General features: G+C 40.5%; 1 protein-coding gene across 2 annotated transcripts in view; it reads right to left on the reverse strand.

Moving 5' to 3' along the window:
• CCDC150 (coiled-coil domain containing 150) overlaps window positions 1-24873 on the reverse strand; it is a 40943-nt gene extending 16070 nt beyond the window's left edge. The window contains exons 1-18 of one of the 2 annotated variants that reach the window (XM_089519526.1): window positions 24847-24873; window positions 22632-22813; window positions 20942-21111; window positions 17768-17988; window positions 16528-16706; window positions 14827-14895; window positions 13589-13705; window positions 12739-12868; window positions 10337-10380; window positions 9994-10086; window positions 9214-9321; window positions 8348-8472; window positions 7931-8108; window positions 6163-6231; window positions 4875-4967; window positions 3797-3880; window positions 2015-2122; window positions 310-372 (exon numbers count right to left, since the gene is read on the reverse strand). In XM_089519526.1, coding sequence (XP_089375652.1) covers window positions 310-372; window positions 2015-2122; window positions 3797-3880; window positions 4875-4967; window positions 6163-6231; window positions 7931-8108; window positions 8348-8472; window positions 9214-9321; window positions 9994-10086; window positions 10337-10380; window positions 12739-12868; window positions 13589-13705; window positions 14827-14895; window positions 16528-16706; window positions 17768-17988; window positions 20942-21087 — 1827 coding nt within the window. In that variant the 5' untranslated portion in view covers window positions 21088-21111; window positions 22632-22813; window positions 24847-24873. The other variant, XM_089519527.1, reaches the window with a different exon arrangement.
• Between the last annotated feature and the right edge of the window lie 352 nt (window positions 24874-25225).

Below are 25225 nucleotides of genomic sequence, written 5' to 3' on the forward strand. Positions count from 1 at the left end.
ATTTCTCTGAGTCTCAAGTGAAAAACCCTAAAAGAGGGTCTGACAGTATCACTAGATATATTCTGAAAGCCAGCTGTAAAAAGAGTAGCTTATAAATTAGATTAAAAATAAAATCCCTGCCCAGACACTACAATTTCACAACAGCACCAGGGTGGCTTCAAAACATCGGAATATGATCCAAGCTGTCTCCACTTTTCACTCTGACAGGTATATGGAATAAGAATAAACATAAACCATTCCCAACTTTATTCTAGTCCCAAACATGAAGCATCTTAAGTTTTCAAAAGGAGTATCTCATTGCTTAAATACCTGTTTAAGTTGTGCTTCTAACCTCTGTGCATTCATTCTGACTGAGTTAAATTCTGCGTTAATCTGAAACATGCAAGAATAAAGAGGTTTAAGTAACTAGGTTTTTAGTATTTCAAGAGACAGTCAGTTTCCACGCAACACTTCTTTCCAGATATCTTTGTATTCCATGCATCAGTTGATATATGGAATCTGCATGACTGCCCAGAAATGCTGGAAAATGTACAAGCAACACCTGACAAAAATTCACAAATCTTAACCAAAACTTCAACAACCTGTTTTTAACTCTCTGTACTTCCAAATTCAATGAAAACTAAAATATTGTAATACAACTAAACTTCATGTAAATATACATCATGTATTCCAAACGCAAAATCTGAATTTTGTGCTACAGAATTTAAATCTTTTTACAGAATCACTGGTGCATGTTATAGATCTTCACTCTCTCCTTTCAGGCCTGACATAGAATGTTCCTCAGAGAATCAAACTGCAGCAGACAGTACTTCCTATTTCTAGCAGAAGCTGTCCAGGCAAAATGCTGACTGGCTGCCATTCTAACAAAGCTATTCCCGCTTCCTTGCCCAAATCAGTGTTTCGGGTTAAAAAAACCCACAGCCCCCAATTTTATGCGGCAAAGGATTTGGAGGGAAGTGTGTCAACAGAGGAGCTAAACTGGGGAGCAAAACAAAACTCTTTTAGAAACTAAAAGTAAAAGCATCCTGGTTTCTATAATGAAATAACATCTAATGTAAAGTCGAAGGCTTTCATGGCCGGCATCCATAGTTTTTTGTGGGTTTTTTGGGCTATGTGGCCATGTTCTAGCAGAGTTTCTCTGCTAGAACATGGCCACATAGCCTGAAAAACCCACAAAAAAACTATAAATAACATCTAGATTGACCAGTTCTGCTGGACGCAATTCCAGGCCTTCTGCAAACTTTGTTTGGTACTGAAAACTGGCACGTTACACTTATAAGTTTCATCAGTGAAATGTAGTTTGCCAAATGTATCAACAGGTTACCAATCCACAGATTTTTATGCCTGCTGATTGCCATGGCCCATTTTATGCAATGGTGCTGTGTGCATGCCGGATGCACTGGTGTGACGGCATGCATGTCACTACCACTGAATAGAATGGGGTGCAACCATCCACAGTTTTTCCCATCTGCAGGGTTCCCCAGAATCGAATCCCCGTGGATAGGAAAGGACCGCTTTATGTTGCAGCAGGTGGTGTACAGAAAACAATCATTACACTGCTTCAGCTGATGGATCCAACATCCCCTCATAGGAGTGATAAAATTGCATCTAATTCAAACTAGACTATCTCACGGCTAATACTCTAGTTCTCTGTTGCTAGATAAACAGTATCCCTGAGTTGGGGTACATCCCCGCCCCCGTGTGAGACTTGTGGAAGCTGGATGCCCAAGAGTTATATAGGGCAGAAGCAGACGAAGGAAATCAAAGTGTGCAGTGTATGTATAAGAACTATAAAGTATATAAACTATATAGTAGGCTGGGGAAAGTTCACTCTACTCTGTTCCCAGTGTTTTTCTGGCAAAAGCAGAAATATCTGGCAAAGCTACTTGATACAAATCAACCCTTTCTGTGCCACTGAGCACAACATATGACAACAATGCTTGTAAAGAATTCAAAATCCATCTGCCTGCATACTCACTACAAGACCATGCCATCCTCTACATTTCTGGAGTACCTGATTATATTTCTTCTTCAGGGCAGTATTCTGCTTACGAAGCTGATTATTTTCTAAATGTACATCTGTAAGGGACTGCACTTCTTCTTCTAGCTGTTGTACTCTTGTCTGGGGAAATGAAAGATAATTTATCTCATCACTTTCTGAAATGTGTGGTTGTGATCTGAAAACAGTATCAGGATTTTCCAAAAGGAGAAATTATTAATACTCAGCTCTAGAAAAATAATGTCTAAAGCATGAAAAGATAGCAATCCATTTATTGTACAGTTGGTACTCCACATATGCGGCTTCAACTTTTTCAGATTTGATTATTTGCGGGTTTGATTACTACATCATCTCTAGGAAGTCCTCCAGCACAATTCTGCCAGAAGCTGACTATAGAGTTGTGCTGGAGAACCTACAAGTTCCTAGAGAAAATCCTTCTCTAGGCATTTGTAGGTCCTCTAGCAGGATTCTATGATCAGCCTCTGGTAGATATCGACCAGAGTTGTGCTGGAATACCCAAAAGTTACTAGAGAAAACACCTCTCTGGGCATTTGTAGGTCACCCTGCATGTTCTGGCAGATGTTGACCACAGAGTTGCCCTGGAGGATCTGGAGAGTCCTAGAGAGGTATTCTCTCAGCTAAAAAGAATAGTACTTTTTTATTTGCGGTTTTTCCACATTCACGGGGGTCATTCACCCCTAACCCCAGCAAATGTGGAGGGACCACTGTAATCTACAGTTTATCTAGCATTACCATATATAAAACTCAGTATCTGTTGTTGCACTATTTAAATACTACATACATTCCAAATACTATCTACTTTACAAGTGCAATGTTACTTACTTTTTCATGCAAGTAAGGTATATTTAAATTATGGGATTCACTTCCAAGGATTGGGACTGCCAGCACAGTTTGGTACTAGGGATGTTATTCTGTGCAATCTCACTATCATTACCACTTACAGACATATATTTTACTCACCCAGCATTTGAGAAAAGGTAGCTCAAGCCTAGTGTTGAGTTTGGATTGAATTAAAAGTAAATTTCAGGTTCCCTTCAAATGCTACAGCAGTGCCATAGAAGGCGTTTCTTCTGCATCTCTGTAATAGTTCAAGACCATCAACCACATGGACTGGGGTGGGGGTTCCTATAGGAGTCATCATTGGCTCCAGTCTATGGGGACACTTTTGCAGTCTCAGACCTTAATTCTCCCATGACTCACACTGTTGCAGCTCTTTCAGCAATATAGCAGTACCATGCTGCATAGTAGAACCTTGTCCCCATGAATTCAAGGGAAAGGCAATTATGAAAGATATCCATGCCAATAAAGTTGCTTTTAAAATATCAAGCTCTAAACATATTGAGCATCAAAAAGTTCGTTTTCCATGGAACGTAAAAAAAAGGGTTTTTTTATTTTAAAAAAGTTTTTTATTTAAGCATATGTATTTATGAATGGTCTCTCTACCAAATGGATTTCAAAGGCAAATCATACTAAGATACAAGACCCAGGAAAAACAAAACAACACAGTAAAGATCTCTCAACAATAAATGTGCACACAACTTCAGAACTATATCATCCCATCTCCCTTCTTTGTGGTCATCACTTACCTATTTTTCAAGAAAAGATAATGCAAGTGCCTCTCAAGCACTCAAACATTAAAATATCACTTCCATAGTATTTTTATTTATTCCACTCTGTTTCTCTCTCTTAAACCATGCTAGCCTGGGAGACAGGAAGTCAGAAGGAGTCTTGGCTCACAAAGACAAGAAGGACTCTTGCCTCACAAAGTTTAGTTACCTGAAGTTTTCCTTTGTCATATGCTAGTTTGTTTTTGTTGTCTGTCAGCTCTTCTACAACCTGCTTTACTTGTTGCTGGGCATGCTAGGAAAACAAAAGCAGAGATCATACCATCTCTTTAATTCACACATACACTCACCTCCCCCCCATTGCATTCTTAACTTTTTCCAACCCAGGGCTACTATTGTCCTCTTTTCATTTTTTTCCCTACCACTGTATAAGCATACTATTCACTATTCATAATACAGTGGGCCCTCCACATTCACTTGGGGTAGGGGCACAGGATTCCTGGAAAAGTGGAAAAACCACAAATTTAAAAAAAAGGTTTTTTTTAACCTGAGAGAATACCTCTCTGGGAATCTCTAGGTCCTCCAGTGCAATTCTATGGTCCATATTCACCAGAGGTTGACCACATAATCGTGCAAATGCCTAGAGAAGTGTTTTCTTTAGGAATCTCAAGATCCACCAGTGTGATTCTATCGTCAATTTCCAGCAGAGTGATTCTAGAGGACTTAGTGATTACTAGAGAGAACCTATTAATCGAATCCATGAATAATCAAATCTGCAAAAGTGAAAGCAGCAAATGAGGAAGGTCAACTGTATACTTTTTGCCACCTGCACTCCTGATATCTGACAAATAAGAGAAGAGTCTGAAGCCATGGCATGTAATAGAAGCCACACATTTCCAAAGTCAGTCGCTTTTTCCATTGACTAAGGAAATCAGGTGAAAGTAATTTAAAGTAATTCAACATTTTGTGTAGATAACAAAGGCATGTTAAGGACTGCTTACAAGACTTAATAGCTCTTGGAATGTTTGACACCTATACTGATCGAAGAGGTGGAAACAGTCAGATTTTCCCTGGGGTTGATCATACTAGTGATGGCAAATGAAACAAGTCTGATAGAATACCTTTAGCTAAAAATACACTGAGCCTACATATCCACATTAAAGATTATTTTCTCAAAGGAACTACAGAATGCTAAACATTCTGGCTCATTATTGCTAATTATTCCTTCCTCTTACACATTACTTGAAGCAAAAAGGAGGGTGGAACTTAACAGGTTATGTTTTACCTACTTGTTGATATTCCAAAGCAGCTTCCCGCTCCATTAATTTCTTGTTTTCTTCCTCTAGTGTCTTTAGTGTCTCTTTCAGAGGACCAATTTCCAACTTTTTTTTAAAGGAAAGAAATTAATTTCATTTGTGCTGGTGGACAACAGTGAAGAATTATTCACTACTTCAAGAAGCAGTTCAGTAATATTTAATCCAATCTAGTTTTGTTGCAGCTTTGTGATTATCATGCATGTACAGTATATGAAATATATATTACAGTGGGCCCTTGGTATCCGCTGGGGTAGATACCAAAATTCGTGGATACTCAAGTCCCATTAAATACAATGACACAGTAAGATGGTGTCCCTTGTATAAAATGGCAAAATCAAGGATTGCTTTTTGGAATATTTATGTTTTAAAAATATTTTCAAACCGTGGATGCTTGAATCCATGGTTATGGAGGGCTGACCGTATTTGTTTAAACACATGTATGGATAAAATGTTTTAATTTTATTTATATTATTAATTTTTAAAATATTTCTCTTCTGCTCTATATTCAAAGAACTCAGGGCAGAGTAGAATCTTCACCTAATTTATTGCTTTCAGTGGTGGGACAAAGAGAATGAAAAACATTCAGAATCTAGAATAATAAATGGATATGGTGAACAGCCTTCGCTGCAAATCCACAAACAATCTGTAGCTCCTGAATTATGTTGCTGGATGGCTACTGGATAGCTACTTAAACAATAGGTTATGACTACAGCCACAACAGAGCCAAGCTAGGATGAATCAGGCTGTGGTGTAGAAAAAAGGTGGATGATGTCCTCAGGCAAAGGAGTCCTGTTAGGTTTTCTGAGTTTATTTAAACCTTTACTGGAGTTTACAAAGCTACACAAAGATCCAGAAGTAGCCTTCACTGTGACCCTGTTAATTACAACAGCATCATTAATTCTTAGAAAGTGAAAGGGGCTTGACAGATGGCCCCCCTTTCCTAGCCGGATTGGGGCCACAGCAACCTCATGCTGTGGCCCTGATCCAGCCTTTTGAGGGCACAAAAATGAGCCACAAAAAGTTGATCCTTTTTGTGTCCTTGGAAGGGTGCCATAGCCATGGTGGCATGGCTATATGGCGCTTCTTCAGCACTGCGTGGAGTGGCGTGTAGCACCATGGTGCCCTGGGGCAGAGTCAAGGTGTGCGTCATTTGGACACAACTCCTGACTCAACCCACAGGCCAGCCTTTCAGGCCAGTCTGTATAGGGCCCAAATGACAGAAAAAATAGCCTCATCAGCACTTATAAATACAACATCATACCTTGCTTTCCTCTAGCTCTGCTTCCAATCTTTTGTTGTCTTGCGTTAATTGATATATTGTTTTCTGCATCTGTCAGCAAGAGTTAAAAATAATTTATCATCAATCTCTCCAAGGGAATATCTAAGCTGTTCTACATTATCTCCTAAAATGTATGAGCAAAATATATCAGACCAATGAGTGACAACTTCTAATTCCAGCTGTGCCTGCACCAACATGCCTTGTCACTTTTCATTTCTTCATTTCCCTCTTGTTGCAATGCTAATCTTCATATGTATTTCATATGCAGCTGTATTTCCTTCCTTGCAGAATTGTGGTCCCTTTCTCTCTCTCACACACACACACACGAACTCACATTCCTCTATAACATAATCCTGATTTGGTGACAGTCAGGATTTTAACTTGCCCCCCCCCCCCCCACCTTAAGCAAACACAAACCAAAAAAAAAGACAGTGACAGAAATAGAGAAAAATGCATCTAATTGTTCAAAATAGATTGTGAGCTCAGTATCTATAATGAATATATACATAGGCTGTGTCTCCCTTATATGAAATGTTTGGTAACAGAACTATTTGGGAGTTTTTTGGATTTTGGAATATTTGCATATACATTTGCATATCTTAGAGATGGGACCCAAGTTTATGGTAAACATGGAATTCATTTATGCTTTCTCTATATAGTCTGCCCTTGCCATATGCAGGGGATCTGTTCTGGAGTCCCCCATCTAAGGCAAACTTCGTGTATGCTGGAGTCCCATTTATTTGAATGGTGGTGTCTATTATTTTGTCCCTCGCCGCTCGCTGTCTACATAAGCTTAAAACAACATACAGCAAGGGTATATATGCTGAGGGCAGACTGTATCTTATATACATAGCCTGAGGGTAATTCTATACACAATAATTTTGTGCATGAAACAAAGATTGTGTAGACTGAACCATCAGAAAGTGAAGGTGTCAGTATCTCAGCCATCTATTTGGACAATTTTGGAATATTTTGTATTTTGGAATTCCGCATAAGGGAGACTCAACCTTATACAGTTAGCTCAATTTAGATCAACAAAGATAATGTCCACTCAATGCTGTATATATTAACTTCGGTCAAAACCAGAGTTTAAAATGAAAGATAATGAACACATAATGTGGGAGGATATGTTAATGACCAAAAGGACAAATAAGTACATTAAATACAAGATTTGGATTTTTACAACCTATGTACATTTCCCATCTTCAAGAAATTAATGCTGAGGCCGGTATCCTATTTGTAGTTCCTACTTGAGTAGACCCACTGAACGAATTGTTCAGTCTTGAGTCAATACTTACATAAATCCCACTGGTTCGATGGGCCTACTCGAGCTGGGACAGGATTCAAGCCTGTATCCACAATGACCAACTGCAGTTCAAATGAGGAATGTTCTCCTTCTATGTGCTGTTTTCATAGACAGATTGAATGAAGACAATTTGATACAAGAGCATTTTCTTCATCCAAATGAGACTGTATGAAATCATGCCATTCCATAGTACCGGTGATGAAAAACAGAAAGTAAACAATAGTTTTTCTAAGGAACATTTAATGTCCCCTACCAAAGTGTTAAGGCAACACAGGCTTGAATCCAACTGCTAATTCCAACTAAAGTAGACCCAATGAATCAGTTGCTAATCAGCACTAATGTATATCCCACTGAATTATTAGGGCTACTCAGCTATAGTTGGGACTAGCAACTGGATGTAGACAAATGTCTTCAAATTAAGAACACAGAAACTATCTACTGTACCTCTTCCTCTAGGATCCCTTTTTCCTTCAGCAGAGTGTCTCTCTTCTGTAGCGCTGTCTCCAGTTCACTTTGTACCATGGCAACTGTAGACTCCACTAACTCATTTGGGGTGGCTGTGGTCTCCTCAGCTTTGCAAACTTTCTGCTTGCAGTCAGCATGCTCAGAACGCAGGACTTCACTGTGTAGGAAACACAAATGCATTGCAGGTTTATTATCTGTTGCAGTCTTCAAAACAGGAGGTGGCTACTATGCCGAACAGGAGATACATACTACTGAAGGAGACACCCTGCTTTCAAAAGACTAGCACCTTATTAGCTTAACATTTAAAAAAAAAAAAAGGCCAGAGGGGAGCAGAATAGAAAAGGAAGCAGATCACATATAAGAACAAACAGCACAAATACCAACTGTTTCTCTCACATCTCTCTCTGGAGCTGAGTTTTTTCATTCTGCACAGTCTGCAGCTCTTCCATAATGCTGGCCCGAGCAGCATCCAAAATTAGATCTTGTTCTTGCAGTTTCTGATTAATTTTCTCCTGTTCTACCTAAAAGAGAAAAGAGTAATTTATAGTTATATGCTCTGCTGCCACAAAATATCTTTACTTCTTACTCAACACAAAAACTTTCTGCTGGCTAATTGGCTAAGGTATGTACGTCATCTGCTCAAAACCTAATGAGTCTTCACACCTCACCCCCTACTCCCAAATAGAAGAGAAAATTTCCAGGGGTTGTCAAATTACTTCTCTCCATTATTTTACCACATTGGTCAGGCCAGACAAGAACTGGACAGTTAGATCTTAAAAACAAAAGGAAGCCAACATTGCAATCTCAGGAGATATCAAGACAGAATAAGCTTGAAAAAAAAGCAGTCTTGTAAAGAAGAACAGAGTGACCGGTCTTAGGTCACCCAATAAAATTAATGATTCAGTGAGGACTAAAAACTGGACCTCCCAAGTTCCTCTTCAACAACCACACTGCAAGGGCACTTGTCATGCCTTCTTGGAATCCAATACCAAATCACTGTGGACCTATCTGATACAGAAGGCGCTCCAGGACATGGTTATCTCAAAGGCTTAAAGGTATCAGAGAACGCATTGGGAGCAACCATTGAGAACAGACTCTCAGTAGGTTCTTCCATCTCTAGCACATGGAACAATTCTGCAGAGTATCAGTAGCCACACAAATGTATAACCATGTCTTCATGCCATCCACGATACAAACAGGCCATGAAATGCATTTCTGTGAGGAATAGATTAAATAAATGTACATTAAAATGAAAACCACACCTTAAGAACAGCCTGATGCTCTGTGATCAGTTGAGCCTTCTCCATGGTAATACTCCGAAGGGCACCACTCAGCTCTGTACATTGTTGGGTCAACTGCTCATTAAGCATCTAAGAAGGAAAAGAAAACCTTTCTACAGCAGTAGCAGGACATTTCGGGGGGCAGGGGGAACCATAGAAGGCTTTACCCCTCTCCCAACCTGCATACCTAATCCCAATACTTCACATCTTTATCTTGAAAGCGGAAGTGTCCACTTTGGCATTTCTGCATACTTTGAGATGCCGGGGGAGAGGAGATGGCAATTAAATGGAAACAGGTGCCAGAAGTTTGAAAGAGCTATTCTATGGTCCCTAGGCTCTTTCTGTCAGAGGTGGGGGGCAGAAATCCTTATTTTTAGGGATTTTAGGAATACACTAAGAACAAATAGGCAGGTCCTGGGGATAGGATGTTGGGGAAAGCCTTCAGTGGAGATGGAAGTGCAGTACCCTGCTACCTCTGTGGCAATTCCCTGTGGCAAAATAACACTGATGGCTGGAGATTTTGGGAGCAGTGGTAGATAAAAAGCAACTTCCCCATAATCTGCCCTGTCCCATATCTCCTATGTCCCCAGATTTTCATTCCTAGACTTTTTTAAAAAAAGCTTCCCGGATTATTTGAAAACTTGGTTCTTAAGAGCAAAACAAATGGACACAAACAAAATTTCTCCAGTCCTTGTAAAGTAATTTAGCCTCTCTGTTCTACATAATTTTGAATCTAGACCTTCAAACAGCTATTTCTATTACTTGCACTTTTTCTGCCACCTCTTGCAAAGTGGTTATTTCTGTTTGCAGCCGTGCATTCTCTTCATGGATTTTGCTCAAGGACACCTGTGCAATCTAGAGGAAAAGAAAAGAATTTAACTCTTAAGAAAAACATTTTAAAGTGCACAAATCATTTCATGCTATTAAAGCAGGATCATCAATGCAGTCTATTTTCCTGTCTTTTATTTTTAATGTAACAAGGAAGTTCATAAAAACGACTATAGCTCTTAAATTATTAGCCAAAAGACCTCACTTCCATGAATGATAGAAACATAATGGGGAGAGGAGGAATTAGCCCAATGCCTGAATTTTCTTTTACACTTACTTTTGCTTCTTCATTGAGCCTGGAAATGGTAGCCTCTTGGGAGTCTAGAACAGATTGCAATTAAAATGGTTGTGGAATTCTGTAGTTATTAATTAAAGCATTAACCATCTCTATATATATTTTTAAAAAGGAAAAAAAATACTAGATACAAAATTAAGAACTTGTCACAACAATAGCAATTGCAAGTACATTTCTATACCGTTTATCAGTGAACTAGCATCCCTAAGCAGCTTACAATGTGTAAGCCAATTTCTCCCAACCAGCTGGGCACTCATTTTACTGACCTATGGAAGAATGGAAGGCTGAGTGGACCCTGGAGCCGTGCAGGATCGAACTCACAACCTTGTGGCTGTGAGTGGCTGCACTACCAGCATTTAACCACTGCACCACCAGGACTTTTATGTTGTGTGCTACTTTTCCCTAGCATCTTTTAGCAGGCACACAGCAACTGTCAATTACCTTTTCTTATAGTACTGCTAGGCCAGGACTAGTGGTGGCAATACTAGGCATGTTTCTTGGTAACTATATTGGTCTGATGCCAGCATGAACTATTGCTAATGTAAACAGGGGTGGTCTGTAGGCTATTTATCCTTTCACATAAGCTAAAGCAAGTATGCCTTTCATTTCTGCATAAAGACATGTTTAATTTCATGCACTTAGTACACTTTCTGTGCATTCTTCTCAGTTACTGCAGTTTAACATGTGATAGGTCACCCTCTCCTATCAAATGCAGGTGAAAATCTGCAATGCCTGGCCCTGGCAAAATAGAATGGTGTGTATGTACAACTGTTTGAAGACTGCCAGCAAGGAAGAATCCACCACACCACTAGGTAGATGGTTCCACTGCTGAGCTACTCTTATCAAGAAGGTAACAACAGTTTGCCAACAGATCCAATTACCTAGAGGAGTGATGGTCCACCCCATCACAGAAGGTCCTCACCCAAGCAGAAGCAATCTGTTGGGAATGCTGCAACTCTGGATTTCCCACACTAAGCAACGTGTTAGACTAGGATTCAGAGTGTAGAAAGTTTATTTGTGGAATTCAGCACCCAGAAGCTTTTGGCCATTGGCCAAACTGGCTGGAAGATTCTTGGAATCCTAGTCAAAACAGTAATTTTTTTCAAGGTGAACTCCATTTGAGGAGCAGGACTCCTGTTGATAGCAATTGCCTTTTTTCTCCAGGATTGTGCAGCAGTGATGAAGGAAGACAGACAAATATCTGTCATCTTCAAGCAGTCTATTGTTCAACTGCCTTACATCCTTCATGAGTACTGCACCACAGCCTTTTTCTCCTCTCAGCAATACTGTCTATAGCACTGTAATGTACCACATGATTCCAGTCATGATTCCAGTCATAGATTCTAAAACTGTCTGGCTGATTTAACAGGTATTCCTCCCTCCTTTATACCAGCGCTTCTAAATACACATATATATGAACATAAGAAAACCCATGCTGGAGTAGCCCACAATGCTCTCTAGTCCAGCATTCAGTCTAGCAGCCAATAAATAGCCTACGTGAAGCCCACTGGAAGGACATGAGTAAAGTGATCAACCCCCTGTCCCTTCAAAAAGCAGTAACAAATCTTAGAGGCTTCGCATCCATCTCACAGTATGGTTTCTTATAGAGGATGTCCTTTATGTCTTCACAACAACCAGAAAAACAGCAAATAAATTCTCTTTTCAACAGTTCCAATTATCACCACAAAATCCTGAAGAATCAGCTGCATGACTACTTGCAACTTGTTTTGTATCATTTCTAAAAAGACTTACAATGTCAGTTCAATCTGTTGAGACATTTATCTCACTATTACTGCAATCACTTCACTCTAATGTTAACTTTGTCTGATGGTTTACATTTATATGTCATTTTATATTTAGGCATAAAAATGTATTTTTATATTTCAGTGAATAGGGACAAAGAGCACTCAAATAAACCACACTTGACCTTGGAAATCAACCTGCCTCACAGCCCAGCCCTCTGTGAGACAAGAATTGTCCCTCCACAGCTAGAAAAACAGAAGGCATGGAAGATTTCAGCACCTTCCAAGAATTCAGAACCACATCACCAATCACTTATAGTCATTCTCTCCAGTTCTGCCCCTTAAGCCTGTCTTTCACAGAAGTCAAATCATTCGATTTCTTGTTTTTGAGGTCTGTGTCATAGATGCATGTTCATCACTTGGCAACTTCACCACTGAACGACGACATTCACTCACAAATGGGCTGTCGCAGATTTTAACATCACATTTAGAACTTTAATCTCAGGCACAATGACTTTCAGCGGTCTTACTTCACACATTCAGTTGCCAGTCATTAAGGATAGAGCACTCAAGTCACATACAACTACGATACAGTAACCAGGGCATCTTAATACACTCAAAAGATTCAAAAACGACAAATACCTAGATTGCTTTTAAGCAGTGTACATTCCTGCTCCAGCTGGACTTTCCTCTCTTCTTCCTTTTGCAGTCTCTCTCGAGATATTTGAATATCCTGCCGTAAAGCGTTACAGTCCTGCTGCAAATTATGAACCTGTAACAGTGTCCAAAAATGCACTCTGTAAAACACTGCATTCCTTTAAATATCCAAGGTCTTTGCTGAAGCTAGAAAGCTGAAGAATGGGAAAGCTAATGTGCAACCATAAAACTTTATGTTAATAATCTTGATTCACACGGCTCTTTTTGTCTTTGGGGTCCAGGGTGGGAGCATCACATCCTCAAATATGGAACTGCCCCTACAGCAAGAGGAGGACCTGTATGAAGAACTGGACAAAAAGTTCTATAGCAGAATTGGTTTTTGCACAACAGTAGTATTGATGGATGAACAGCTGGAGCAGTAATACAGTGCGCCCATGTTTGCAGTAATACAGTGCGCCCATGTTTTACGCAGGCACACCATACCCAGCTTTCAGCATACGCTGAAAACCGTGCCGGAAGAGCCCGTGGCACACCCCAGAAGAACTAATGGAGCATGTGCCCATCGCATACATGTGCTGATGTGTTGCCATGTGCCGCAGGCCCGGACCCCATTAGTTCCTATAGGGCTCCAGCATACAGCTGATTTCCCCTTATGCAGAGGGATCGGAACAGATCCCAGCATAAGGGGAGGTCCCACTGTACCAATTTTTAAGAACAATCATAAACAATATGCTGCTTTACATTTTTGCATTAAGAGTAGCCATTCCATAGTCTGCATACTGCAGTTTGGTAAAATCATAAAGGAAGGACAAGATGTTGCTGGTGCCTCACAAACCTGCTTCCGTTCTTTCTCCACCATCATTTCCATATCATTCATCTGATAAATCAGGACAGCCTGGGATTCTTGCAAATTCTCCCGCAGGCTAGACTCCTTGGCCAACTGTTCTGTTAGCTGAAAGTGGTAAATTAAGAGCTGTTTTAGATTTAAATAAGGACTATCAAGTTATGACTGTAAACTTGATCTCGCTCTCTCTCTCTAGCTATATGTCAATTAATGAAATGTATGTATTTCTGGGCATTACTTCTTTAACATGAACATTTAGTACCAGAGGCAAAAATAGTATGAAAGAATATGGATACATTCCTACACAACAAAAAAGAAGAGCACCTTAACATGTTTCACCAAATATGTGAAGTGAAACAACGACAGTATGTCAGATAACCCTTGAGCAAGTAAACAGAAACCTGTTAAAGTTTAAAGAGAACACTTGAAAACTTCTCCCAAAAAACATCAAGAGATTATTATTTTTTATTTTACCAACTCCCACTTTTCTGTTTCTTGATTTCCATTTTTATGGCCAGATCTCTGTCTCTTTTATTTATTTAATTATTTTGGGATTTAAAAAAACAACAACATGATAATAATAATAATAATGATTTATTTATAGCCCACCCAATCACAAGGAATTTAATGGTGTGGTTGCTAATGAGGCAGATTTGCCAGCTTTACCCTTTTCTCACTGTTTTGCTGTTCCCACATGCTAAGTAAGGTATTCTGGAAGCAGCTGCTGTTTCCCTTGCCTGCTACAGACAGGTACACACAGCTACAGTAGAATCCCATCCTTTCCTAGCCCAGAATCTTTTTTGTTTTTGTTTACTGCAGACACACTGCCCCAAGTACTGAAAATCTGTTTCTCCAGTCCTCTTTCACCATCCTCCCAATGCTGATACTGCTCAAAAACTTCTAGCTAGACAAAAGAGGAGGAAAAGGGGTACTAGAAAGGCTTTAAAAGACTTTGTAGAAAGCAACTTTTTTACCAGAGGCTTTGTTAACTGACTGAGGTATGCCTGTATGTAAGCAAGCTTTTCAGCACTGAGGGAAACATGAAAGCTTGAAACCAACAATATGCTTTGCTTTATCTTCATCTTTAAAACTTATCTTCTAAATTTAAAATGCTTTATCTCAAATATGGAAAATGTGGGCTGACCCCTAAAGAGACCTAGTGTTTACAGTCATACATTTTTAACCTGTGTCTTCATTTCTCTTCCTCCCTCCTTTGATGCTGCATTTACCTCTTGCAGTTTATGGTCCATCTTCTTTTTTGTTGCCCTCAGTTCATCTGCAGCAATGGCTATGTCCCTCTATAAAGATCAGAATAAGACATGATTTTTCAAACATCTGTATCATAATGTGCATGTGTTTTTTCAAACTTGGAATCTCTGTAGCTCATTTTTACTGCACTTGGACTTAAATGGTGGATAAAACAGCTACATTCTGTGAGTCCACATATTCTGAATCTTAATTCCTGCCATCATTCACTATAGAGACTGGGTGGTGAATCAACGGAGGAACACCTTCTTCCCATCCCCTCTCCTCAGTTTTACAATTAAAACTATATAAATTAAGTAGTTGGCTGATGGGTTCACTTTAATATGTATGATAGTATCAAGTCAATCTGTTCAGAATTAGGAACTTGGATAGGAATGAGAACAAAATCTTTAAAGCAGAATATAGCTGGAAATTGGGACTAAGCTGAGAGGAACATGGCAGATCAAGAATTTTGTTGAACAGATCAGAATTTTTTTTAATTAAAATTTTATTAATACATTCTAAAACAAAACATGACAACAAACAGTACACCAAAACAACAATAAATACAGGCATTAACCCAGCTAAGGCCCTGAAAATTATAGATAAAAGGTGCATTTGGAGATCCTGAAAGACATCTTTCATTAAAAATTTAGCTAAAATTGGGGGATGTCTAGAGACTAAATCTTGCTGGATGTATTCAATAAATGGGTACCAAATCTTATGAAAAGTCAATCCAGAGCGTAAGCCTCTCACTCTGTTGTTATTATCTGCCATTTTCTCCATTAACCACAAGTCCCAGAGTCTAGTCCACCATCCTGCAATATTCAACTTTCCAGTTTTCCAGTTCTTGGCTATCTCAAGCCTGGCAACAGCCAGATGCAAACTAATATGTTCTTTATGCTGCAGGGCTTTATTTTCATTCATAAAAATGGAGAACAGGAGCAGGAGGGGGGATAATTGTATACTTTGTTTAGTGATCTTGGAGATCAGTTGTAAAATTTCCGTCCAATACTCATGCACTAAGGGACAATCCAGCCACATATGTACAAAGGTTCCCCTACCTTCACAACCCCTTCAGCATTTTGGATTAGCATTAGTAAACATATGAGCCAATTTGACTGGGGTGAGGTACCACTAATGGACCAACTTGATAGTATTCTCTTTAATGGCAATGGACCTAGTTTTAAATGGTAAATGAGTCCATATATTTTCCCAGTCTTACTATCAATTGAAAGGGAAAGTTCAAACAGATCAGAACTGGAAGGGATATTGCAGGTCTTCTTGTTCAATTTCCTGCTCAATAAAAGATCTGTTGTGTTTTACATAACTATAGCTCCCTTGACAGATGGCTGCTCAGCCTTTGCTTAGATATCACCAACAAAAGAACTCCCACCTCCAAATGTTGGAAGTGGATTTAAATGCTCCATTTAATAAGCAGCAGTAAGAACTGACAGGCTGCTTTCAGATTTCTTTTTTCTGTCACAGAGAGAAGGCTGAAAACTCACCCTACCCACAGCTCCACCAAAACTTCGTATAATTACTATTTTATATAGGCTACTGGAATCTACAAGAAAATCAGATTTCCATTTCTTTAGGGTGAGTTGCAGTGCAAGATTGCTAGCCCCTGTTGGGACAGCCCATTTCCAGAGCTACGTCTGGCATAATATGGAAAGCTTCAGTACCTTTGTTGCAGTTGCCATTTCCAAAGCTGCCCGCAATCTTTCCACTCGACCTCTGGCTTTCTCTTCCTCTTCCTGGGACTCCTGGAGTTGCTGGCATAACATTCGGCCCTCTGCTTGCAGCACCTTTAGTTCTTCCATATGTTCCTCCTGTATGATGTTCAGGCGCTGTTCTAAATTAGCTGGAGCATAAAAGGAAAATCAAGGGACATCAGTACAGGCAATTTCCAAGCTTCCAAACTGATGGTTCTTTCTGTAAACTAAACTATCAGGCTTTCTTCACTTGCACCCTGGAGCACAGTGGGCAAAGCATGGTCCTGGAGCAGCCTATGGATTTTAAGACAGAGCTCAAACAACCCACACTTACTGTCCCTTTTCTGGCAAGAGAGAGAGACTGAGACAAAGAGGGAGAGATGCATTTCCTAGAAGTTTCCAAGAGTAGCAATTCACTTTTTTAAAAGGTGACTATTCAGTATTTTTAAAATATCCACTGTTCAAAACCAGAGCAGCTCCAACCTTCCCAAGTTTTGTAGGGAGCATTTGTGTCTGTTCATGAAACCTATAGATCTCAGAGTAGAAAAGTTGTCCCCAGACTAACCCGCTGCCCACCTCTGATTTGAAGTGTGAAAGATAACATTCACTGAAAGCGCCTACCTTATGGTTCTGCATAAGAAACTTTACTGAGCCCACATCCTGGTTGGAGAATAAGTAAGAAGAAGATAGCTGGTGTAATGGTTAGTGCTGGACTGGGATCCAGATCCTATTTCCCCATAAACTGACTTGGCCCATTCACTCTCTCTTAGCCTGACTTATTGACAGGATTTTTGTGAGGAAAAGGTAGAGAGGATATCATCCTCTTGTGCAGTGAAGAGAAGATGAGCTATGAATGTTACTAATAAATAAATATCATAATCATCTTTATCAATAAATATAATCACATCATTGGAAGTTAATGGCTATCCAAACCCACTAGGCACAGATGCAGCAGAATTACCTTTCCTTGGAAAAGCTTGGTGAAACATTAAGAGATTCTTGCCTTCTCTGTGCATAACTACTTTGGGGCTTCTAACTGGCCTATCAATTACAGTAACTCATTTACTGTGTCTCCTGAGCAGATCACTAGTGGCACATTTTCTGGGAACTCTTCCTAGAGACCCTGTAGTAGAGGCTACAGAAAGACTCACACTGAAGATCTAGGGGGCATAAAGACATCTTAAAGCTTTCCCTTCCCTTCCTGCAGTACCTGCATGCTTTGGATTCAGCTCTTTTTCTGTTTGCAGTCGGAACATGTTCAGTTTCAGAGTCTGTACAACACTTTCAAGTCGGCACATCCGATTCACTAGAGTCTCACAGGTTCGCCAGAGTGTGTCATTTGTTCCACCAAATACCGCTTGGGCACGAACAGGACTGATGGACTGGTGACCTTCAGAGTTCTCAAAGGGTTTTGAAGGGAAAATTTCCACACTAGAAGAAACAAAAGGGAATACATGCCCATTTAGAATCTACATGGGTGTGTGCCCTTGATCTTAGGCTTCTGTTAAAAGCTGCTCTCCTAGTTAGTCTCAAAGTGCTACTTGACAATAAGATATATTTATATGCTGATATGGACGAACACAGCTATGCCTTTGAATATCTCAAATCTTAAATTCACATCCGCACAGCCCTAATGAGGTAGAACCTACTTGTCAAGCCAGATGGATCAGGGAAGGGGTCTCTATATATTCACTTTTCTTTTCTCCAATAAAGTGAGCATATGCAGTTCATTACTAAGGGGAAATATGGTATATTTGGGAACATCAGCTGCTCAGCTTCTGCAACAGCAGGTGCCCAGTGCCCACCAACAGGGAACCCAAGGGGGGAGTGTTCACAGCAACAGACACAATCTGAAATACTGTCCTCTCTTCCAAAAGTAGCACTAAATTGTGATTTGGTATTGTCAAGCCCACTCCTCTTCTCCTCCAGAGTGGTCAGAAGGAGCACTCTGGAGGATTTTACTTTTATTTTTGATTAGGTTGAATGTTATATTTGAAGCTGGACAAAATGAGTGCTAACTACAGTTTATGGAAACAAGCCACAAACAGTTAAACAAACCAGAGACCTGAAACTGTTTTCAAGGTGTGTCCGCGAGCTCAAGACGGTCAGGAAGACCATTATTAATTTTGTATACTTGCATTTGTTTTACAAAACAGTAAAACACAAAATACAGTGACTAATAATATGAAAAGCAATTAGCAATATGAAGACAATGAAAAAATAATAATTAAATGTTATAAACTTCTTTAAAGCATAAAATTATTATGTCAAGGAAACAAGAAAATATATAAAACCCCATTAAACAAATGCAGAGATGACTACAGTACAAACTAGAGCACTTCTGATTGACAGTTCTTTATAGGGTTCAACTAGAGAGGAGTCTAAGGTCCAAAACATACTGCAGAAATTATCCAGTTTGAGACTGCTTTAACTGCCCTAGCTCAGTCTAGGGAATTCTGGGGACTGTAGTTTTGTGAGACATTTAGTCTTCCCTGTCAGAGAGCTCTGGGGCCACAGGGCAGTTAAAGCAGTCACAAATTGTATTATTTCTGCAGTGTGTTTTGGACCTAAATGGTCCTGATCCTTTGATGCCTGATCATTCTGAGGGAGACTCATCCCCTCCTCCATTCCAGATTCCATGAAACAAGCTACGGATCTTATCGCATTGCCTTTTAACCCGGCAGCAGCCTAATAGGCTGCAGCCGGGACGCAGCATGAAGGCAGGGATGATCGCATTGTAAATCGCCTCCAAATTGCTTGGTGCCAGGATTGCGTGTCCAAGCCATGCTCGGCCAGCCCGTTTTAAAACTCAGGGAGCTTTTTTTTAAAAAAGGGGGCCGTCTGAGCATGGCTGGGAAATGGGATGCTGGCACTCGGCAATTCAGTGGTGACTTACAATGCAATAATCCCCATCTCCATGCCACGTCCCAGCTGCAGCCCATTAAGCTGCTGCCAGGTTAAAAGGTATGCGAAGGTCCTATGTCTAACAATCTTTACGTTTCGATAAACTATAGTCACTGCTAACCAGTTTGTCTGGGGACAGCAAACTGCGGGTAGCTGAAAACTGAGTTAGAAGCTTCTGATCTCCTCCTTGTAGTTAAATTATAAAAGAGAGGAGTGTATAAAAGCACACAGTTCTTGCAGGTAATGCTATATGAAGTTCACTGTATTTGCAAGTGTCCATAGAAAACATACATGCTACTACCACTCATATTCTATCCATAACAATGGACACTTGATTCATCATAGTGTTATATGGAGCAGAGAAATGGCAACTGCAACATTTCATGAATTTGCAGTTACAGGGTGGGGAACAAATAGGAAAATATATTGATGCTTTTGGAAAAGAGATGGCAAAAATCAAGATAAATATCTTGTACTGCATGCAGTATGGGACGAAGGTTTTGCAGCCTGTGGTATAAGCCAATATCTCTTGCAATCTAAAGCAGGAGGCTGACAATTTCCCCCTCTTTGTTCCAAGGACTGGCAACATATGTGTGTCCATAGGCTACAATTCAATCTTTCTTTCCTGAAAATTCTCCAGGGGCTGGTAGATGGTGGATTGTGGAGTTGCACCAGTCCATGGACCACCACTTTGAGTAACACTGGTATAAGCTTCACATGGGAAAGGGCATTTTCATTGAGAAACAGCGCATGCAAAACCTCCTACCTTAGACACTGTATTCAGACTGTTGTTCACAAAGCAGGTCTTTAGAAAGCCAAGTGTCATACTGGTAAAATCAAATTTTCAATACATAGTTTACCAAAGAGTGTGCTTTTCAAAGTTCTCATCATCAAATACATTCATACAGCTCATGTCTGAAAATAACTGATCACATGCTGTGTATTTATCATACCAGAACATCACTTGGAGAAAGGTGATGGGCAGGAATGTAGGCCTGTCAGTGACATAACGGAAATGCTTTGTGACCCATGATGGCACTAAATCTATACCACCCTTCCGAGAATGGCAATTTTTTTAGTAACATAAATATCTTTTACTAAAAGCATTGTTTTTAGTGTACCCTTTTCTCTATGTATCATGTTTGAAACGAGATGTCTACACTTTTGTCATTAAATCGTTCACTATATTTACACCTAAAATCTAACCACTTCAACTCAAATGTTACACTATTTATTTAGAAGCTTGATTAAATTTGCCAAATTAAATTAAAACAGAGATATTAATCACTCGATTAACGGTAAGAGAACCCAACTTAGAAACTCAGGAAAAATGGAGAATGCAAATCAACAAAAATACAAGATTAAGGCTGTAATTGTATATGCTCTTTCCAGATCATAAGGCCTGCTGATCATAGGGAAACTTACTTTTGAGTGAACACACAGACAGGATTGTGCTGCAAAGCATTCTTTTAAACTGTACCTTTTCCCGTTCACATCCAGTGTGCGTAGATCCTTCAGAAGCGCATTAGTCTGCTCTTCAACGACCCTCATTCTCTGGTTCAGTACCACAAAAGTTTCAGGAGCTGTTGAATTGATACTTACAGGGGAAATTATCGGCCTTGCCATTATCACTCAGCATCCAGTAATTAGCTGCAAATAAAATTCATTCATAGTTACCTAGCAATCATGAGACCTCAAAACACAAAGAAAAGCCGGTAAAAAAGTGCTACAGCCATAAGAAGAGGGATGTAGAAATGGGAGAGGGAAGCAAATGCGGGCACAGAAACTCCCTTGATAATCCTCCCCACCCCAATTAAATTTTCCTTCAGTCCTGACATTTTGAGCATTGCATCAGTTGAAATATTATCAGTTCTAGTATCTGTAATTCAGAGAGACTACAGTTTTTATGCGACATGCTCATGTGACAACATTTATCAGTTTTTAATACTACACCAGTCTGTTTTCTGCTACTCTAGAGACTACACGGAGCAATAACTTTTGTATCATCAAACTGTTAACTGTACAGTATCTGTTTTTTAACCGTGGTCCAAACCACACTGCAGAAATAATCCAGTTTGAGACCGCTTTAACTGCCCTGGCTCAATGCTAGGGGATTCTGGGAACTGTAGTTTTGTGGGACATTTTGTGGGAAGAAATTATTGCCCACCTACCAAAAAGAGACTGCAGCTCAGTACCAAACTTGCACATTTTACAGGTAGAAAGTCCCCATTTCAACCCCGACCAGATTCATTTTAAAAGATAAGGCAGTACATCCCCAAAAGTTGTCTTTTAGAGACAGCTGCAAATGCAATGCAGTTTGACACCACTTTAAGTGCTGTGGCTGCATCCTATAGAATCCTGGGATGTTTAGTTTTGCAAGGTCTTCAGCCTTCTCTGCTAAAGGGTGCTGATGCCTCAGAAAACTACAGATCCCAGGATTCAGCAGGATGAAACCATGGCAGTTAAAGTGGTGTCAAACTGCATTATTTCTACAGTGTAGACGCACCCTATGACAAACTGGAACAAAATAATATGGATGGGGGAAAGTACATTTGAATTAATCTAAAAAGAAACAGCTAGGCTGCAAGTTTTTTATTATTATTATTATTATTATTATTATCAAGAAAACCCTTATCAGTTTCTGTCACATTAAAATCATTTTGCTTCTCAGATTTAAGGAAGAGTACCTCTTCACCCCTAAAAGCAATCAATGAATGCACTTGCTAAATGTTTGTGTAAGCATTTGGTGCCACTTGACATCAGGGAAACTGTCTCATTATTATTATTATTATTATTAAACATACTTTTCCTTCTTCCTTTCCTCTCCTGATTCCTACATTTCACTGCTACCTCACTTTCAATAGCTATATTCCCTGTGCTTTCTTTATTGATTCACTGTCCACACTGCAGAAATAATAACCTACTTTGGGACCGCTTTACCTGCCCTGGCTCACTGCTAGGGAACGCTGGGAATTGTAGCTTATTCTCTCTGACAGAGAAGACTCAGAGTCTCACAAAACTACAGTTCCCAGAGTTCCACTGCATTGAGCCAAGGCAGTTGAAGCAGTCTCAAACTGGATGATTGCTGCAGTGTGGACGCAATCCCCCCCTCTCAGTCCCTGTGTACCAGAAATGCAGGACCTAGACCCGCTCTCCCTTTCCCGGTCTACCTGCCAGAGCCGCAAAATGTCCGCCTCAGTTTCTATGGAGCTCTCTTTTCTCAGCTTCAAACCGACCCGCTTCCTGAGAGAGCGCGCGCGATCTCCTCCCTATGTCACATTTGCGCATGCGCCATCCTCCTCGCAGCATTCTGGGATTCGTAGTCCACTCCGTTCACTTCAAGGGCGCATGCCTAGAGGGGAGGGGAAGGAGGGAAAAATTGTTCCCCCACAGAAAAGCACCCTGGGACATGTAGTTTTTTTCACCTTGTTGTTGTGGTTGCTGGGCACCCAGGTTGACCAGACTTCTCCTCCTTTCCTTTCCTCCATTTCAGCCTTCTGAGCAGGAGGGGTTCCAAAGCTAGCTATCACAGGGTTTTCTTGGCAAGGTTTCTTCAGAGGAGGAAATTTGCCATTGCCTTCCCCTGAGAGGCTGAGAGAGTGTGACTTCTTGCCCAAGGGAACTCCAGTGCTGTGATTTGAACCCTGGTCTCCAGAGTCACAATCCAACACTCACTCAAACCACTACTACATCTTTACCGTCTACATTTATGGCTGAAGTTAAAGCTTGTTAAAGGCTTACTTTTACTCTGGGTTCAGCAGCCTTGTATTAGAAGATGGCAAAACGAGAGAGAGAGAGAAGTGCTTTTTTTAGGCTGCATCCACACTGCAGAATTAATGCAGTTTGACACCACTTTAACTGCCATGGCTCCATGCTGTGGCATTGTGGGATTTGTAATTCTGTGAGGTGTTTAACCTTCTCTGTCAGAAAGCTCTGGTGCCTCGCCAAACTACAAATCCCAGGTGGTAGAATTCAAAGGTATAGCCATGCTAGTCTTTAGAATCAGTATGCAGAGAGATCTTGTACCCTGGTTCCCCGAAAATAAGACATACTCATAAAATAAGCCATAGCAGGATTTCTAAGCATCTGCACAATATAAATCATACTCTGAAAATAAGACATAGTGATAGGGAATGGAAGGGAGCTGCAAGAAATTCAGGATGGAATTCCGGGTTTGGAGAGTTATGACAATGTTCCAGAAGAAGACGACTTGACTATATTTGAATAAATGTAGATTGTTGTACCATACTTAATAAAAATAAGACATCCCCCCAAAATAAGCCATAGTGTGTCTTCTTGAGGAAAAATAAATGTAAGACAGTGTCTTATTTTCAGGGAAACAGTACTATAAAACATGTCCCCAAATTCTATCGAAGAGGAGGCTCAGAAAGATACCATAATTGATAGTACCAAAAGCTGGAAAGAGGTCCAACAAAACCATAAAAGACTTTCTCCTCCTGTCCAGTTTCCACTGGCCATCCACTAGAGCACTCAGTAACCAGACCTGAAGTCAGATTGAAATGAATCTAGAAAATCCATTATGTCCAGGAACCCCTGGAGGTGGGAGACCACCACTCTAGTGCCATGATGGCAAACCTATCGCATGCGTGCCAGAGATGGCACGCGATGCCATTTCCTCCAGCACATGGCAGGGAGAGGAGGAGGAAGAGGCTCGCATCTGTTCCTTCCCCACCCTTCCCAGCCTCCATTTGCCTCTCCGGGGACAGCTGGAGCCTGGGGAAGGAGCAGGGGGAGGAGAAGGAAGAGGTGTGCGCCTGTTCCTTGTCTTTCCCAACCCTTCCTGGTCTCCAGTTGCCTCCCTGGAGGCAGCTGGAGCCCAGGGATGGCATGGAGGGGCCTTCCCCAGCCTCCAGTTGCCTCTTCAGAGGCAGCTGGAGCCCAGGGATGGTACGGAAGGAGGAAGAGGCGTGTGCCTGTTTCTACTCTTTCCCAACCTTTCTCAGCCTCCAGTTGCCTCTCTGGAGACAGCTGGAGCCTGGGATGGCACGAGGAGAAGAGGAGGAAGAGGCAGCTGAAGGACTGGGAGAGTGGGGGAAGAGGTCCCACCCTGGCACTGGGTATCACCTAATGCTGGAAGACCTTTTAGTTTGGGCACTCGGTCTCTAAAAGCTTCACCATCTCTGCTCTAGTGTCTAGTACCTAAACATGATACTGGAGATATTTACATCCTTTCTTGCTCCCAAATGGGGCTCAAGGCAGCTCTTATCATAAATGAAAACACGGAAATTGAAATAGTTTAGGAACAGTAAATTCTTCCAATGGGACTCACATGCCCAGGTCCAGATAAACAGTTTGCTGTACCAACTAACTCAGACTGTCACCAGAGAGAGATCTAACCCCTTCTGCTCATGGCATTGCACATACCATTTGTTTCTTGGCTGTTCCCATGGCCACCTCATCCGTTTGTATATGTAGAGCATATTGTAGCGCTATAGAGGCATCTGTGCCTGGCAGGAAAAAAATTCAAACTTGAGAGGTTTTCTCACCATTAAATTGTGATGTTGTGAAAAGCTATATTGGTTTACTGACTGTCATATAACATTTAATTAACTGTTATGCAACATTAAATTAACAGGACCCAATCAATAAAAGAACAAAAGTTGGCAAACTTGCTTAAAACATGCACCCCCCCCCCCCATTGCAGTATGATTCTAAGACTCACTGATCTTACATAAAAGCTGAAATGTTCTATCGGTTATCTACAACATGGTCTGAACAGACATACAGGTTGAGTATTTTTTTA

This window comes from Sceloporus occidentalis, unplaced genomic scaffold (genome assembly GCF_023333645.1).
Source record: "Sceloporus occidentalis isolate IW3139 unplaced genomic scaffold, rSceOcc1.0.p SCAF_4, whole genome shotgun sequence".
NCBI lineage: Eukaryota > Metazoa > Chordata > Lepidosauria > Squamata > Phrynosomatidae > Sceloporus > Sceloporus occidentalis.